This window comes from Necator americanus, chromosome X (assembly GCF_031761385.1).
Source record: "Necator americanus strain Aroian chromosome X, whole genome shotgun sequence".
Taxonomy (NCBI): Eukaryota; Metazoa; Nematoda; class Chromadorea; order Rhabditida; family Ancylostomatidae; genus Necator; species Necator americanus.
The window spans coordinates 27,826,789-27,843,244 of NC_087376.1; the positions used below are offsets into that span (position 1 = coordinate 27,826,789).

General features: G+C 37.7%; 1 protein-coding gene across 4 annotated transcripts; it reads left to right on the top strand.

Annotated features, from left to right (window-relative positions):
• Positions 1-939: 939 nt before the first annotated feature.
• On the top strand, positions 940-15,950 carry RB195_025717 (uncharacterized protein; the record flags this gene model as incomplete). Of its 4 annotated transcripts, XM_064213978.1 has the most annotated exons (19): positions 940-963; positions 1,040-1,208; positions 1,286-1,320; positions 1,401-1,483; positions 3,723-3,850; positions 4,602-4,703; positions 5,039-5,140; positions 5,922-6,017; positions 6,853-6,954; positions 7,850-7,951; positions 8,249-8,344; positions 8,426-8,546; positions 9,078-9,184; positions 9,240-9,316; positions 12,567-12,692; positions 13,443-13,614; positions 13,691-13,843; positions 15,027-15,154; positions 15,801-15,950. In XM_064213978.1, 19 exons carry the CDS (start codon positions 940-942, stop codon positions 15,948-15,950), a joined length of 2,073 nt encoding a protein of 690 aa, XP_064069858.1. The 4 variants fall into 4 exon arrangements, with proteins under 4 accessions (XP_064069858.1, XP_064069859.1, XP_064069860.1 ...); XM_064213979.1 differs by lacking the exon at positions 4,602-4,703; XM_064213977.1 differs by lacking the exons at positions 1,286-1,320; positions 1,401-1,483; positions 3,723-3,850; ... (4 more) ...; positions 15,027-15,154; positions 15,801-15,950 and having other exon boundaries at positions 5,865-6,017; positions 9,240-9,400.
• Positions 15,951-16,456: the final 506 nt, after the last annotated feature.

Here is a 16,456-nt window from a genome sequence, read left to right on the forward strand (position 1 = left end):
GCTGGAATTCTTAAACGATCCGTGAGATGCAAAGACTTTTCATCTGCGAGTGAGGAACTCTTGAAGGCGGCAACGTTGAACACTTGAACAGCTTTCTTGAACAAATTAGGGATTGTGAGAGGGATTCTTGGAAGCCAACGACGGGAAATAATTGAATTATAAATATTGAATAGTCACACGAAGAAGTTGTAATAAAACTTTTGAGGATACGAGTTGATTTTTTCAGAATTATATTCAATTGTTTGAGAAATACGAAACTGTGCACCCTGAAAAAGCACTGCAAACGATAATATTGATAGAATAATTGTTATACTACTCCTCTTTTATTTATGACATTCTTTTTTGGGAGTTTACCTGAGAAATTCTCTAATTTCAAAAAGATACACGCCTCATCAACTTTTCTCTGCAGTTCTTTTCAGTTCTATAACAGCTCTATCACAAGTCACTATTTCTGGAACAATACCGTTTCTTCGTTACTACGAATATGGTAGGATTCCATAACGCAATCACTCTTTTCGTTCTACAGCACTTTTTACGAACTATTCAACTTTGACTGGGCGTCATTCTGTGCTCGAACACACTGCTGAACATGTTTCGCATACCATTGTGAACCTCGAACGGTTGCATTTGCGTATACGTCGAAATTGTTTGCACATCTACTTTAGCACGATGTTCTTGGGAACGTTTCTTAAGTAGTGCAATCACGTCTCATCATCAAAATCACCCCGGAACCAGAACTTCCTGACTCCCGTCTAAGGTAGAATTTCCTTTGTTCACTAGAATGTAGATGATGTCAACCATTTCGAAAAAAAAAGAACTTGTTGATATAATAAGTTGAGTGCACGAGGAGTGAGTCAATCAACTGGCTTTGAGTTCAGCCGGAAGCAAACAGTGCACACACTCGTCCTCTTCGTAGAGTCTCGCGAACTTTCACGTAACATGCTCTATATTCTTACTATTCTTGTAAGTTTTACAGTAATTTCAGCACAAAATAGATAAACCCATAGGTTTCGAAGTGATAATTACTATAATGATTAAGGCCCTATTTCTACGAGAAACACTTTCATTATCGTGCGGAATTTGTCCAGACGGGACAAAATGTGATAGTAACACGGGGATTTGTCGCCCATTTCGTCAGTTAGATACATCGCCACCTAGCCGTTCTTGTGGAATATGCCCTGCAGGGACTATGTGTGACTCAAATACAGGTAGTTTAATGAATTTAGTCCACTTTCGCATAATTTTCCTCTTTCTTGTTTTGTAGCTTGATCGTTTCTACTTTCAGGTGTTTGTCGTCCATTTCGAGTCGCAGGCGATGATGTCAGTTATCTCTCTATTCTAAGAAAAATATTTTTGCTTTTTTTTTGATTTTTCACCAATTTTAAATACTACTTTTCAAGCCACGTCCGAATTTTTGCGATGGAGTTATTTGCCCACCTGGATTTTTATGCGATAATAATACAGGCGTCTGTAGAAAGTTCAGGTACCAACTATTGTTGTTAACTTACGTTTATTCTCCCTACTTTTCCTCAGTTCCTCATTAGAATTCGGGTTTGAACCTAATTATTTCCTTGGACATAATATTCGAGATGTTTTTTTTTAATAGTAAAATTACTATATTTCGGGAATTCGTTCCCAAGTGACTCCATAATTTTAAGCGATAAATTTTGTTAACAATTACGAAGCTGGTTATTTTAAGTCATTCTTCTTTTTTTTCAATTCTACGCAACATTTTACCGAAGAAACCATCCTGATTCTTCTCATTACCTCAAGATAATATACAAACCATTAGGAAAAGCTTGATGCACTCAAATTCACAAGTATACCGTATGCAATTTTTTAAAAATTATTATTAGTGGATAACAAAGTATTCGTTAGCCCTACACAATTCCCTTATCATCCATTCTGTAGAAAACTCACGATGACTACCACAGATTCCAGTATATGTAAAGAATTTTAAAAATCACTAAGGATACTACAGGCGTTTTGGCAACATAACGTGCATATATGCATTGTTCATTGATTGTAAATAGTTTTTTTTTAACCTAATGCCAAAACCTGGAAGCTGGTTATCCTAGCATAAAGTAACGCACATTGTATCAACTGAAACCAACCTACAGTACACCTACCAGACACAAATCACCTCTTCGGACCAATAAACAATTCGAAAACATCATCCAATGACTTATCATTGTTAGAATTTCGTGTTTGTTGATTTTTATCCAAAAAAAAGTGAAGAGTACATCTAAGAATTTTTGATGACTAAGAATTACCTGAGTATGACTCAAAATATTCCCTGCCACCTAGAAAAAAAAAGAACAAACAATCTCTTTTTTTTTCTCATCACTACTTCTTTCACTCTCTAAGCCCCTACTGATCATCGTACCTCATATCTTACTGAGAGCACAATCATATCTAGTTCGTCCTATCTATAGTTAATTTTGAAAGAAATTGGGCAAAATATTGATTGTCACGTTATCACACTAAAATGCTCAAGAATAAAAAAAATAATTGATAATAATATTAATAATAAATAAAAGCTAAAGATAGATGCTACAATCCTACGCACAAATATTTCACACTGCTTAATGCAAAAAATTATTATATTACTGAAAACGACTAAAAACTTTTTCTTATTTATTTACGACAACGAAAACTAGTAAACTAATACAAATTTTCGTACTTTAGCAAACTGCACACATCCTTTCACTATACACGATCTAATCCCTAGGCAAAAATAAAGAACAAAAGAGATTTTCTGCAAAGCGAAATGATTGAGCGTATTTGCAAAAAATAAGAGTCATAAAACTGAATTAATCCTGAATTAGATTGACAATGAACCATAAATTAGATTTGTCCTGAATTATGTACACCCAAAACATCTAGATCTAGCTCAGCGCATCGGAGAAAATCCTCTTGCTATCAACAACTGTAATTCAAACAAGCATCAATCGTCAACGATCCAATGCTTACCCTAAACACAAGGACCAGCTTGTGGATGTTCGTTTACTTGGAATGATTACTGAAATCAGGATCTGTTGTTTACTTCTGAACGACTCGATTCAAATCCATTGTTCTGCTTCTCCTGGCTTCGACTCACTCTCGGAACCAGTTAGAAAAAATAGCCATTGCAAGCCTCACTTATCCCGAAAATTGGCAACGGATTATGAAGAAAGAAATGGGGTTAGGAATAGTAAGAAGTTGAGAGAATGTTTGCGTGTAAGCCACTAAATTCTTTTGATTTTATCCTTATTTTTGCACATATCATCCCGATGTTTGGATTTATTTCCTCCTTTCCTTGATTTTTTTGAAGCAAATTTTTTATCCGAACAATTTTTTTAGCAGAACCTTACAAATCCTTTACTCCTGATTATTTCACCTATTAGTATTTCGTACGTTTTTTCAATTTTTTAAATTCTCAATACATGAGCGATGACAACGCTCTCTGGGATTTGCTTTTTTTAAAGTGCTTCATTCCAAATTTTAGAGCAAAACTAAAAACATCCGAGTATTTTTATAGCAAATACAAATCTGACAGCGTACTGTACTAGTAATCATTCTCAAGGTTGTAAGGGATGTCCTCTATTGTTAATGAAAACAGGAAACTGTCCAGGACAGTATTCGAACTTTTTCGAAGCCCCTCCACCCCCGACCCCTGCCCCCCATCCCAATATTAGGGAAAATATCGTCCTTGCAATTTAAGCCGCACCTATCTTTTTCAGGCTACCCACTCTGTCGTCTTACAAAAGAAAACAAAGAGTAGAGAGGGGCCAAATAAGAAAGAAGAGATACACAAACCGATGTATAAGTGTTCTATGTCCACAAGGAACCCAATGCGATTCAAATACAGGTGAGGGAGAAAATAATTGAACTGCGAAAGTTCGACTTTCCTTGAATCTTGGCATAGAGATTGCAACTTGTTGATAGTCGAATTTAAGCAACAGCCAAGATTGTTAACAAATTTATTACGGCTAACGTTTCGGCGTTGTCGCCTTCGTCAGAGCCTTAGTAGCCGCGTTGCCGTGATGTTAGCGGATATCCGCGTGGTGCTATCGCTCCGCTCTACCATTAAAGGCACCGTATCACAAAAATGACGTAGGTGGGAAATCTGTGAGAAAATATAGTGTTCAGAGTATAGACCATAAGTATGAGTGTAGCACTGCTCAATTTCAGCTGCATAATTCTCTCGAAAAACATACATGCCTACAAAAGCTCCACCTTTGTGCATCCATGTGCGAGCGGTAAAAATCAATGAGGTCTCCTCACCAGCATATCGAAGTAAAACCAATGAAAAAGTTGCAGGAAAGAGTGGAACGTATAGGAGGGTTGGCGTTCTAACGCGCTTCGTAGTGTACAAATAAATCCCGTTCTTACGCAGTTTCCCAGGACGATTATTAAGGAATTCAACTGAAACACACCCATACTCGTAATCTGCACCTCGAACTCATTGTTTTCTGTCATTATTCGCACTAGGTGAATTTCTTGTTATGTTGCCTTTAACGCAGCCCAGGAGGAGTAGAGATGTTTGATTCCGGCAGACGCGTCGCGTTCACCTGGTTGAGTATATCTGGGGCTGATCATTTATGGTTTTTTCCGCTTAGGAATATGTAGACAGTTCCGACCTCTAACGAGCATACCAACCGCAAGCGATCCGTGCATAGGAGTCGTATGTCCACAAGGTACACAATGTGATACAAATACAGGTATGCGAGTACAAGAGTTTTAGCCTTGCAACAGTATCGATGAATACTTACTGTGTTTGACCTCAAACTTAACACATCTTTCCCCAAACGAAGTAACTCGGGTTACACAAAGTGAATGAAAAATACGGCAAAAAAGGCAAAATTTAAACACGGCTAAAAATAATCTCATAACAATTACCAGTATAAAAAAAGAAGACATCCTTATCTCTGAACTATGTGCATTAACAAAGTCTCTTTCTCATTCTTTTTCTCTTCTATTCTCAATTTATCGCGGGATCACAGTATTGATATTCGATTAATCATCAATAGTTCGTTTGAAATATTCAGCATTTCAGGGATATGCAGGCAATTCCGACCGCTTCCGAATCCGCCATTTGCTTCTGATCCATGTGAACGAGTCACTTGTCCGCAAGGAACTCAATGTGACTCCAATACAGGTCGGTACAAAACGAGATAAAGAGTAGAAAACTCAGACAGAAGTCGAAAAATAAATTTTTTCACGCAAATTAGACATATATATTAATCCTAGGAGAAGAAGATAAGAGAGAAGAAAAATAAGAAAGGAAATTAAAAACCGGAACTGTGATGAGGAAACGTAAGAAGATGATAAACTGATTCTCTCGTGTTAGTACAACACATTAGTTTTTTAATGGTTCCCTAGGATTTTTCGTGATTATCTCAAAGATACATTTAGAGCAGAACAACAATACTAGCCTTTAATCCATGATCGTAACATAGCAGCATTTTTTTCTTTGTTTCTTTTTTTTCTTACTTTGTAACACTACTGCCAAGTTCTTTATTTACTGGCTATCGGATCGAAGTGAAAAAAGATGGGATGTAAATGGCTGAGTAAAGCTATAATAATTATGTTTTTATTACGGCGGCATATTGTACGGCTCTACTAAAGAAAACAATCATGTTTTTATTGTTAGGAGTTAATATTCGAAGAGAGTTTTTGAAATGAATCGGTCTCTTTTGGATATACTCTACTGCTTACGACAAAAAATCAAAGAAATCCATTCCAGTTATCAAAAAGATAGAAAGGGGAATTGGAGATGCCTTTTCAAAAATCATTTGCGAAAAAACAACAACTTGCAGTGAATAATTCTGTTCATTTAAAAGCACACCAATCGATAATTTTGGGAAAATTTGGATCTACAGAGAGAGGAACAAAAAAACGTTTCATGCCGAATCCAATTCAAGCTCATCTCATGTCAGGAATATGTCGACCATTTCGCCCCGTTCCTCCAGCGGCATCAGATCCATGTGATCGAATTACTTGTCCACAAGGAACAACGTGTGACACTAATACAGGTCAGTTCTAATTTTCATTTTGGGACCTTTCGCAGCGTAGTGCCGCATTTAGTCAATTCAGAAGTTTGTGAACAACGAATGCCCATGCAATCCATCCACTAAAAATATTTTACTGAAGTTGGAACCTTATTGCTAGCAAATGAAGTGAGCGAAAATTTTTCCCACAAACACAAAAACTGTTGTTTGAGATTGTTTCGTTAGAGGATCTATTTTGATGAAAAGATTTTTATTGTATTCATTAAAATCTGCACTGAAAGTAGGAAAAATTGAAAAGAATTAAGTTCAGATGTACTAAAATAGAAAGTTTTTAATATTAAGTTGTAGTTGCTGCTGTAATATATCGCTTAACCGTAACGGACCGATCACAATCCATAAAAAGGAGTCAGGCTGGCTGTGAACAATAAAAACGAATCTCAATAAAATATAACATTGGTGATCTACGACTAGCACGTTCATTCCCATTCCTTTTTTTCTTCCCTACACGTTCCTTTGCACTGGAAAACTATTGAGTCTCTATGTATTCTTAAGTCTACCAAGTACTCTGAAGTATCGTTATCCAGGGGCATTATTTAAATTCAACCAAACATGAGTCCATGCAAAAATTATCGTTCGAATTAACAGCTCGACCTCCGTTTTGAGTCGAATTTTGATTTTGAAGCAAAAGCCTACTCAAAACATGAAGTCTTTTGTACCCAAAAGATTAAAAGTCGGAAAATAATATTAAAAAATGAAATCTAGTTTAACACCATTTGAAAGGAAAGAGAAAATTTATTGAAAGTTTTTTTTACTCTGAGATAATGATCTTTGCAATACGTTCGAATAATTGGTTCAATAGGGATTTGTCGTCCTTTCCGACCATTGCCGAATCCACCAACTGCTGCTGACAAGTGTGATGGCGTCCTATGTCCACAAGGGACTCAGTGCGATAGCAATACAGGTGATTGATGTTTTTCATTTGTATAAATTTGTTGCCTTACCATACAAGGATGGTTAATATATCCAGTTAAAATGTTCTATTGCGTTTACAAGATATTAAAATGTGTTCAGCCGGGTGAACGCGACGCGTGAGCTGCAGCTGACGCTCATCCACTGTTAATAAATACTTTCTTCTTTCTTTCTTTCCTTCTGCTCCAGTTTAGAGCCCATCGCGTTCACCACGTAGAACCCACTCACCGCCGACTATATTTGATCGTAATGAGGAAAAAAGTGGATAAATGAAAGTAATATTGTTAATAGATGTATATATATATATATATATATATATCGATAATAATAATTACTACTATTCATTACTCCCTTATTATGGATTTACATATTTGCGTTGGTTTATTTCGAAAAAAAAGGACGTCTTTTTTGAATCTTGGATCTCAAAATATCAAAATAACTAATTTGAGCAAACCTATTTTAAGGCAACTTGTTCACACGTTTCATGAAAGAATTTATTTTTTTTACATTCACCTATGATAAATATTAACTAAATAAATAATTAACGGTTCTCAAAATTAATTTAACTTCGATTAGCTGAGATTCCTTGTACTTATTTGACGCCTAGTGATAAAAATAAAACAAAATAATAGAAATATTAATCCTTAATGGATATTTTGAGATGTTAACTAAGCTAAATCCATCCCGTTAAAAATTCCCAAATAATCTTCCTGTCTAAAAAAAACACGTCAGTTCCACTCCTTAGAGAGGTAGTTACAAATGAAATTCCTCTTGTTTCTCTTGTGAAAATCTTATCTACATCCGTTAGCTAAACAGGATTTGTCCAACTTTTAAAACAAACAAACATTGCAACGTTGCTTATCTCATTCAAAATATTTTTTTCTCAGGAATATGCCGACCATTTCGACCAACGCCTAATTCACCCATAGCAAATGATCCATGTTCAGGAGTAGTCTGTCCACAAGGAACAAATTGTGACATGAACACAGGTTTGTAGCAGTTCAAAAGTTAGTTTGGAAATTAACATTGCACTCGCAGAGTTTATTTATTTTAGTATACTCCTTGCAAAATCCTTCAACAAAGTTTGGATAAATTCCGGCAGAACACTAGTAGAACTTTTAAATATACACGAAATTACCAAGAAATACTTCTGTAGATATAGTCGATTCCAAATGCATTCAACTAAGTGAGCGCGACGCATCTGCCGGCAGACGCGCTGTTTCTCTTCCTGACACACACTCGCTCACCACATTGAACACGTTCACCGATGATTACACGTATTTCAGGAATATGTAGACCATTTCGACCAGCGTCAGATGACGTAGTCGATCGTTGTCAATCTGTTATTTGTCCACAAGGTAGTGACTGTGATAAAAACACAGGTAATAATCTTACAATTCTTATTTAGGATTCAGAACCCCTTTTTGTTGAAAAAAAAAACACTTCACACAACACACTTTTAGGCACATGTCGGCCATTTCGAACGGCTGATAGCGAAACAGTAACGTGTCCTGAGAATTCCTACTATAGTGATTGTGCTTCACCTTGTCCATATACATGTACAGATATTAGTAAACGTTGCGAGTAAGTTTATACACACCAGAAAAAATCCTTCTTCTCTCATTTAAATAAGGATTTGACGGATCCTTGATCACTTTCATTCTACGGGTCCTCCTCTCCGCAGTCTTTCTCAATGTTTTGGTCACTGTATTTTGTTCCTACACGGAATATTACAGCTTACTAGGTAAGGGACTTTGTGAAGTATGAAGTGAAAATTCAGTTTAGCAGAATTCAGCAGTAGCGCTATGTTTCAAATCATTTAAGAGGTGATCCAATTTTCTAACGCCATTTTTTTGCTGTTTGAAGGGTGGCGCATTCGAACCGACTCAATTCGTTACCGTTTTCTCGCTTATAGTTTTTGCTAAGTCCTTTCTTTCTTTTGTGGATTAAGAACACATTGAATATTCGGTGGACCACGAGTCCAGGTTCCGTACTCGTTTTTAAAGGCCTCACATTCTTCGTTCATTCATTCCTCATTTGCTTCGCTTTTGTTTTTTTTATAATTCTAGAGTTGTTTGCGGATTAAACTGCTATAAATAGCTTTGTTTTATTCAGTCAATCATGTATCCCTACATGTGTGTGCAAAGATGGATTTGTACAGGCTAGCATAACGGATACAACATGTGTACGATCAGATCAATGTAATGTTTACAAAACAGACCGTAAGTCTTGCTAGTTATCAGAAATATGCAATTAAGAAATCATGCCCCCTTTCAGGATGTTCTGTCCTACAATGTCCATCCGATATGACATGTTTGGAAGGATATTGTAATCCTAAACAATGTCCGTTAGTGGTAAAGCCACCAATTCGTACAGGATGTCGATATATGTTGACAAGGAATGTAAACAACTGTCTCACTATTGATTTATCTTGCTGATTTAAACTGCCTTTTTTCAATATGTGATGTATGTAGGTTTTATGAATTTTTGCCATTGACGTATCATGTCGTATGAATGACCGGGGAAATAAAGTATTCTCATACTTGTATTTTTTCGAAAGTTGCTAAATATAAAAGGATAAAGTATCTGGCGTTAATCAATCCGCTTGGGATGCACCCTTAAGTTCACTTCAATTCAGAATCGTTTGAGGTTTACAAACGAGTAACCGGCCGCAATGACTTGCGGTGGCTAACCGATGTGTCAAATCAGTGTTTTTATCCTCCCAGACAATTTTTCGATCCCGGAGGGATGAAAGGTTGGTGAGCACTAGGGCGGATTCGAACCTCTGATCGATCGCACAGGAAGCGGAACCTCTAACCTCTACACTACACCCGCCCCTTGCTAAATATATTTTCAATTAATTACGGTCTCCACCATTTGATGTTCCCAAGGTTAAGGTGGTTAAGCCCACTAATTTCTATACTATCAGAATACGTAATTTTCTGAGCATTCCTAATCTTATCCAGGAAAAACTGAACGATGAATAGGGATACAACTGTTTGTGCATGATTGTACTGGTTAAATGCAGAAATAACAAACAAAGCATTAAAAGTAGCAATCTCTCTGGATTACTGTTGAAAAGAAATAGTTCACGAACACCTTTGCTTCTTCTACTTACGTATCCCTTTGTGAGGTTAGCCGGGAAAATTTCGGTGGAGGTAAAAGCTCTAGGAGCTCATAGCGTTCCTATAAGGAAACGGCACAGAAAAACAAGTTTCTTTAAAACAATAAATTCATTTAGTTCCTGGGTACAAGAAATAAATATCATATTCTATATATTGCATTAATTTATCCGTTCCGCAGACTATTTACCACACTGGGTTAATGTAGATTCGAAATGAAACGAAGTTACAGAAAAAAATCCGACTTTTAATCCAGATCCAACACTCCAGAAAGTACAATTTTTGAGACGTTTCATGTCATTCTGCATAACCATAGCTTCGGATCCTTTGAAATGAACTATAGGGATCCCCTGAAACGCTAAGATGCGATATTATGATAGCGATTCATGCGATTTCATTCGTGGATTTTCACTGTTCGATGAGTTTGGCGTCGGTATGCCGCGATTTTATCTGACAATGAGCGCTGCTTCCGGCATTTATTCCCAAACTATGCAGCATCTCAAAGAATTTGCAATGGAAGTAAGCAAATCTGCTCCTTTACTATTTATACTTGTATTATATGTATTTATTCGGCTATCGATGAAGAAAACGTTAGAAGGAGTCGCGTAAGTTTCCAGATTTTTTTGCTTCAAATCCGGTTCATGTTCATGCACTGTAAACTGTAATCCTTGACTTAGTGATATCCTACCTACCGCTATTGAATCAGTAAATCTCAACTGCGAACCAGTATTTACTGGTTCTCGTGGTGCTATAAAATACAAATACTGGACCTACAATTTCGACCGAATCGAAAAGGAACTATATGAGAGTGAAGATGTGTGAGTACTTATGCGTCTGGAATATTCTGTTTTTTTTTAGGACAACAACAATTTTTTCTCTTTAAGCTAGTTGCAAAATTTACATTTGATAAACCTTATTCCAGTTGTTCCACTATTAATAAGTATTTTTTCTTCGAAAATCAATCACTATCACTTGAAGAAGAATCATATCCTTTATCGTATGGTCTAGTTGTTTACAAGGATATCGTGCAGGTGAATATAGATCCATTAATGATGCTTGCACTTTTTATACAGTATGATTTTTTTCATACTTATTACGTATTTTTGCCGTTTAAGTAATAGAAAACCTGAGCAAGAGGAGAACAAATCCTTTCTAGGAAAAAAGAATAAGGGATAGAGTACATGGCGTTTATGGGTAAACGCCTACGCATTTGATTCAATCCAGAATCGCTTGAGGATTAAGAACAACCTTGTAATTATTTGTTTGGGTGGTAGCCAAAGTGTAAATTCAGTGTTGCTTCCTCTCAGACCAGTGTGGTAGAAATTTAATGACCTCGAAGGAAAGAAAGGCTTAGTTGGCACCAGGGCAATTTCAAACCATGAGTCGTGCAACCACTACCAAACCTCTTACCGACTGTGTCATGCCCTCCACTAAGAAGTTGTTAAGAAGTAATGATATTTGGACATTTCAGGTTTTATTAGAGCTCAGCATATTTTATCAACCTCAAAACGCGTACTGTATCACGGTTGACCAAGGTTCATCCAGGATATACAAAAACTTTGTCCAGAAGCTACCCTCATGCTTCCCGAATATCATGACATTCGTAAGTTTATCATATAATATTCCTGAGAAGAAATCATGTCAGCATTGATTATCCGACAAAATAAAACAGATTTAATATATAAACATAGATGTAATGATACTTGTTTTCAGATTGGTGAAAAATCCTTATGGGGTTCATATGGAATTCTTCACAATGTTCATAAATGTTTTGAATTCCTAGTAGAAATCAAGCATCCTTGGCAATACTATCAGGTCACCTTTCTATTGTATTTATCTCTTTTATTTTTTAAATAGCGGTCTCATGTTGGTTGAAAGTTACGAAAGATTCCTGACCACACATTTTAAACCTGTGAATATTTCAGGAAATAGAAATTTTGAAAGTAGAATGAGCAGTTGAGTACCTCTGCGGCTCTCAGAGTCGCGAGTATTTTTGAATTTATTTTGCTTGAAAATTCACATTCATAAGTTTTTTTCCTTGACACCTGATCCTTTGCCACAATGAAGAGTTATTCTCCTTTCCAAATGCGGTCGGTCGCAACGAGAAAGGAAATTATTTCAGGGAACTACTTTGGACTATTTTGAGTAGAACAATTATGAAGTAGTGGATGAAAATTCCTATTAGTCGTCCTAAAAAAGTGTGAGGCATCGTACCTGAATTCAGGCAGAGGTTCCACACATTTTTCCATTAGTGTTATTCATTTTTAAGATCTTACCATCTGTATTTCCACATCCTGAAGCTAAGCCGTCATGCAAAAGTGATAATTTTCATCAGTCATTTAAATCACTCTATCTTAATTTTAGTTTGGTGAGGTTGTTGTTATGGTAAACAACGGATGATTGTAGTATAAAAATTCTTACCTATGTCAGTATCGATATTATGCATATTACATTGCATTGAATCAATCAGTATCATTTATAGTATTTGTCGGGCACAGATCTACCACTTCGTACAAATCTCGAAGTGGTGCGAATAATGAAAGCATTGAATGGGTCAATCAACACGGATATTGAACAATTTGAACAAGATCGATATCGAATGATGGAGGTAAGATCCATTTACCAAATAAAAAAGTAATAATAAATAAAGGAACTAGAAACCTTTATTTAACGCGAAAGGTTGTTTAGTGCTAACATCGCTCCTCGAGAGAAAAACATACGACTTCAAAGCTCTACACCGCTCCCAAATTTTTCTCATAGTTGTTCCGGAAGATCGATACAGTTGGGTCAAAACGACATGATGCTTGGTGCGCTCAAAGGGGCGCGGTTGATCTAGCGGTAGGGATCCAGGTGGGACCATTGCGAACTGCAGCAATGAGTGGTACTCACAGGTCCCCCTTCGATCCCGACCGCTGTGCTCCAGCGCACCGCCTTCTCCGTAGCCGTTTACGGAACTGCATCAAGCTTCGAGTTCTTTTTGACCCGACCACATTTCCTCAAAAACTTGGCTAAAATTATGGCCGAAACGTGTATTCGGATCGGCTCCAGTGATGCTTTTTTTTTTGCTTTACAAGAAAGAATGCAATCTTTCCGAGTATTCTCCTGCTTAAATTAAAAAAAAAAAACTAAATATTTTCATTGCCTAAATGTGAACTCTTGTCTAACTCCTCTTTCTCAATGTTACAATTTGTTTCAAAAACTTCTCTTAAAAAATTAAAATTCGAGTCAGGTGTGGGTCCAAATGGAAAACACTATGCCGTTATTTCTTACCTGTTCCATCCTGAAAATGACAATATAGTTATAGAAACGTCTAATGATGGCCTTATACTAGCAATAGCATTATTTATCTGAAATTCAGGGTATCCATCCACCAGTACCACTTTACAAATCAGCTATGTCAGTAGCAATACCACGAAGAGCTGCAAATTTTATGTTACGCAGTACAAGAGTGAAGAAATTGTTGGAATATCTCAGTCATACATGGATTCCTGACGAATCTTTCTGGACATCTGTGGCCGGGAATGCAGTTTGTAAGCGTAATCATTGAGAATGTTGTCAGCACTAGCATATAGTATTGATTTATTGATCAATTACTTTGATTTTGAGTACTGAGAGTACCTGGTTCATATCGAGCGAGAGACATTCTGTGGCTTCGTAAACATCTGCACATGGTACCACCTCTGGAACAAAGCATAAACAATGTTGGAACAAGTTACATTGGAAGATATCAAGTATGGGAACGGGAGAATCGTTGCTATGGTACGTCAGTATATCCAGAAATGATTAATATGAAATCGTTCAACCATAATTCAGTTTACACCACACATACCTTCATTAACCTCAGCGAATCCCTAACAAACTCTCTTCAGTTTTGTTTGACGGTAGCGAATGCATTTCAGTTTCTAAAATTGAAAATGTTTTCGAAGCCTGTCACATCTATTTGTTGTTTCTCATTACATGAAGTCGGCGTCCATGAATCTGTTCATCCGAGTGAGCCGCTTCCGCAACGCACACCCTTTCTCTGTTTAAAGGCATCACCCCACGAATCTGAGATGGTACGGATTTCAGGTGGAGTATTCGTATACGGGATCGTAGATTATGAAGAGAAGGGTGATACCGTCCATTTCCTCCTATTTGCTGTAAAAAAACGGCCCGGACGATACGGCTTCGAGCGATCCGGCGCGCTATTTTCTACAAGGAGTTCGATTGGAGCGTGCCAGCCTTGTGCACGGGCCGCATCTTCCGGGCCGTTTTTACGGCAGTTGGGAAGAAATGGATGGGATCACAGTCGTAAATCCTCCCCCCCCCCCTCTCTCTCTCTCCATAATCTACTATCCCGTATAGGAATACTCCACCTGAATTCCGTACCACCTCAAATTCGTGAGGTGATGTCTTTAATACACATTTCCTCTTTCCAGTGCCCCTTCTAGCTCACCGCAATGTCCCTGCTCTACAGATCCAGCGTCAATACCATACTACGATATCGTCCAGACTTATAATAGCTTCAAGTAGTGTAATAGTCCGGTCATGATGAAGCTCGTTGCAGTGGTCGCATAAGCGGCTGCGCTCGAACCGAAGTGCTGGTGCTCGCGGTTCCGGATCAAAATGGAACTGTCGCGAACTCCAGCGGTGAGTGGTGCTATCAGAGATCCCCCTTCGATCCTGACCGCTATGCTCACCGTACCGCTTCGAGGGCGGCCGCTTACGCAACTTCTTGTCGTTTTGACCCAAATATATAATTTTTTGTCCTGTCCTCATTTTTTACAAACCTCCTGGACACGTGGAGGTCCAAAACAGCGATTGAGCTGTCCCACATTAAAAACTTATGGATAATTGTGCAAGGTACCACTTTCTTTGTGGTATCCACACAATTGCCCAACTCACATAATAAAGACATGGATAGAGACAATTCTTACCTTACGCATGTTTTTACTACTTCTAGGTCGCATAACGAGTTGGTCTTGTGTATTTGGAGTACTGGACATCCCAACACTTCTGAATAGACCAGAACTAATCGTTCATAAAATGTATCTGGATACCGAACCAGCTGCTTTTATGTGCCTCCTAAAGGTAAGTTCTTTCCTTGTTTTCGTAAAATGCTGAATTTGAATGGTATTAAGCAGTACCAGTACATCTGGGACCATTCAAAGGCAGCATTTCACGAAATTGACGATGTTGAGATCTTCAAGCGAATAGACAGGAGCAGGGGTATAATTCACAAACATGAGTGTGATAACGCTCAATTCCTCCTAGTAATCCAGGAAAGAAAAGTGAAAAACTCTTGGCTGCACCCGTTCTCCCAACGATGCTCCTTATTACGGGCAGTAGAACAACGGCAATGCATGCGCCCGCGCGTGTGGTCGATGGAACAGCCTTAGCTACTTCTTGACTTACTTTAGTTGGATTGCAGACGCTTAACGAAACTGTTACGTTGTTGTTATTCTATTGCGTAACAAGTTGCGTCGTAAGAGAGACCGGTACAAACAAGGCAAGTTCTCACGCTTTTTGTGGACCATAAGACAGAATTGAGTGGCCGTAGACAGACCACAGCCCGATTTTACAAAATGACGATGTTGGGGCCTCTAGGAGATTAGTTAGGAATGCCGTCATCTATTTGTGGAAATATCTCAAACGTCAATCACGTGATATGGTGTTTCTTAAAGAAGAGAGTCGTGAGCTGTAGAGCAGAACTCAAGCTGAAGAATATGATTTTCAGGAGCTTCGAAGAAGGAGTCGTAATCCAATTGATTTCGATGCACGAAGTTATGCTGAAATGCCCACCGTTGAATTGAGCAATGGTAAACGTATCACCGAATTAACTCATCCGGAATGGTTGATGAGGAGTTCATTTCATAAATTTTACTAACTATTGTAATTAGGAGGAGATGCCATCGCATAAAACTTCCCTGAAATTGTTGATGTCAAATAACCCACATGAGAAGAAGAACACAATTTCGGCTCCCCGTGAAAATTACATTAGTAAAATTAAAGCTGATAACGGTTCTAAGAAGAAGAATAGCTGGTCCTTCGTAGACAGAAATTAGATGAAAAATTAAATTTAAGAATCCATTAACCGACCAGTCGATCTGCTACACTGAGCAGTTCCAAGGTGCCGGAATTTTCTTAGGAAAAAAATAAAGCTGTGTGTGTAGATGACGAGTATCCGTTATCACTCTCAATTCCTATTAGTCGTCCTAAAAAGAGTGTGGGAAACGTCCATCGTGTGTGAATTCTCCTACGGAACACCTCATAACACATCACTTCGTACACGCGCCGCGTCCAACCAGCGAGCGAGCAGACAAAATCGGTGAGGTTCCAATCCCAGACCTTGTATTTAATCAGTAAATACCATTTATAAAATTTATCGGGCAC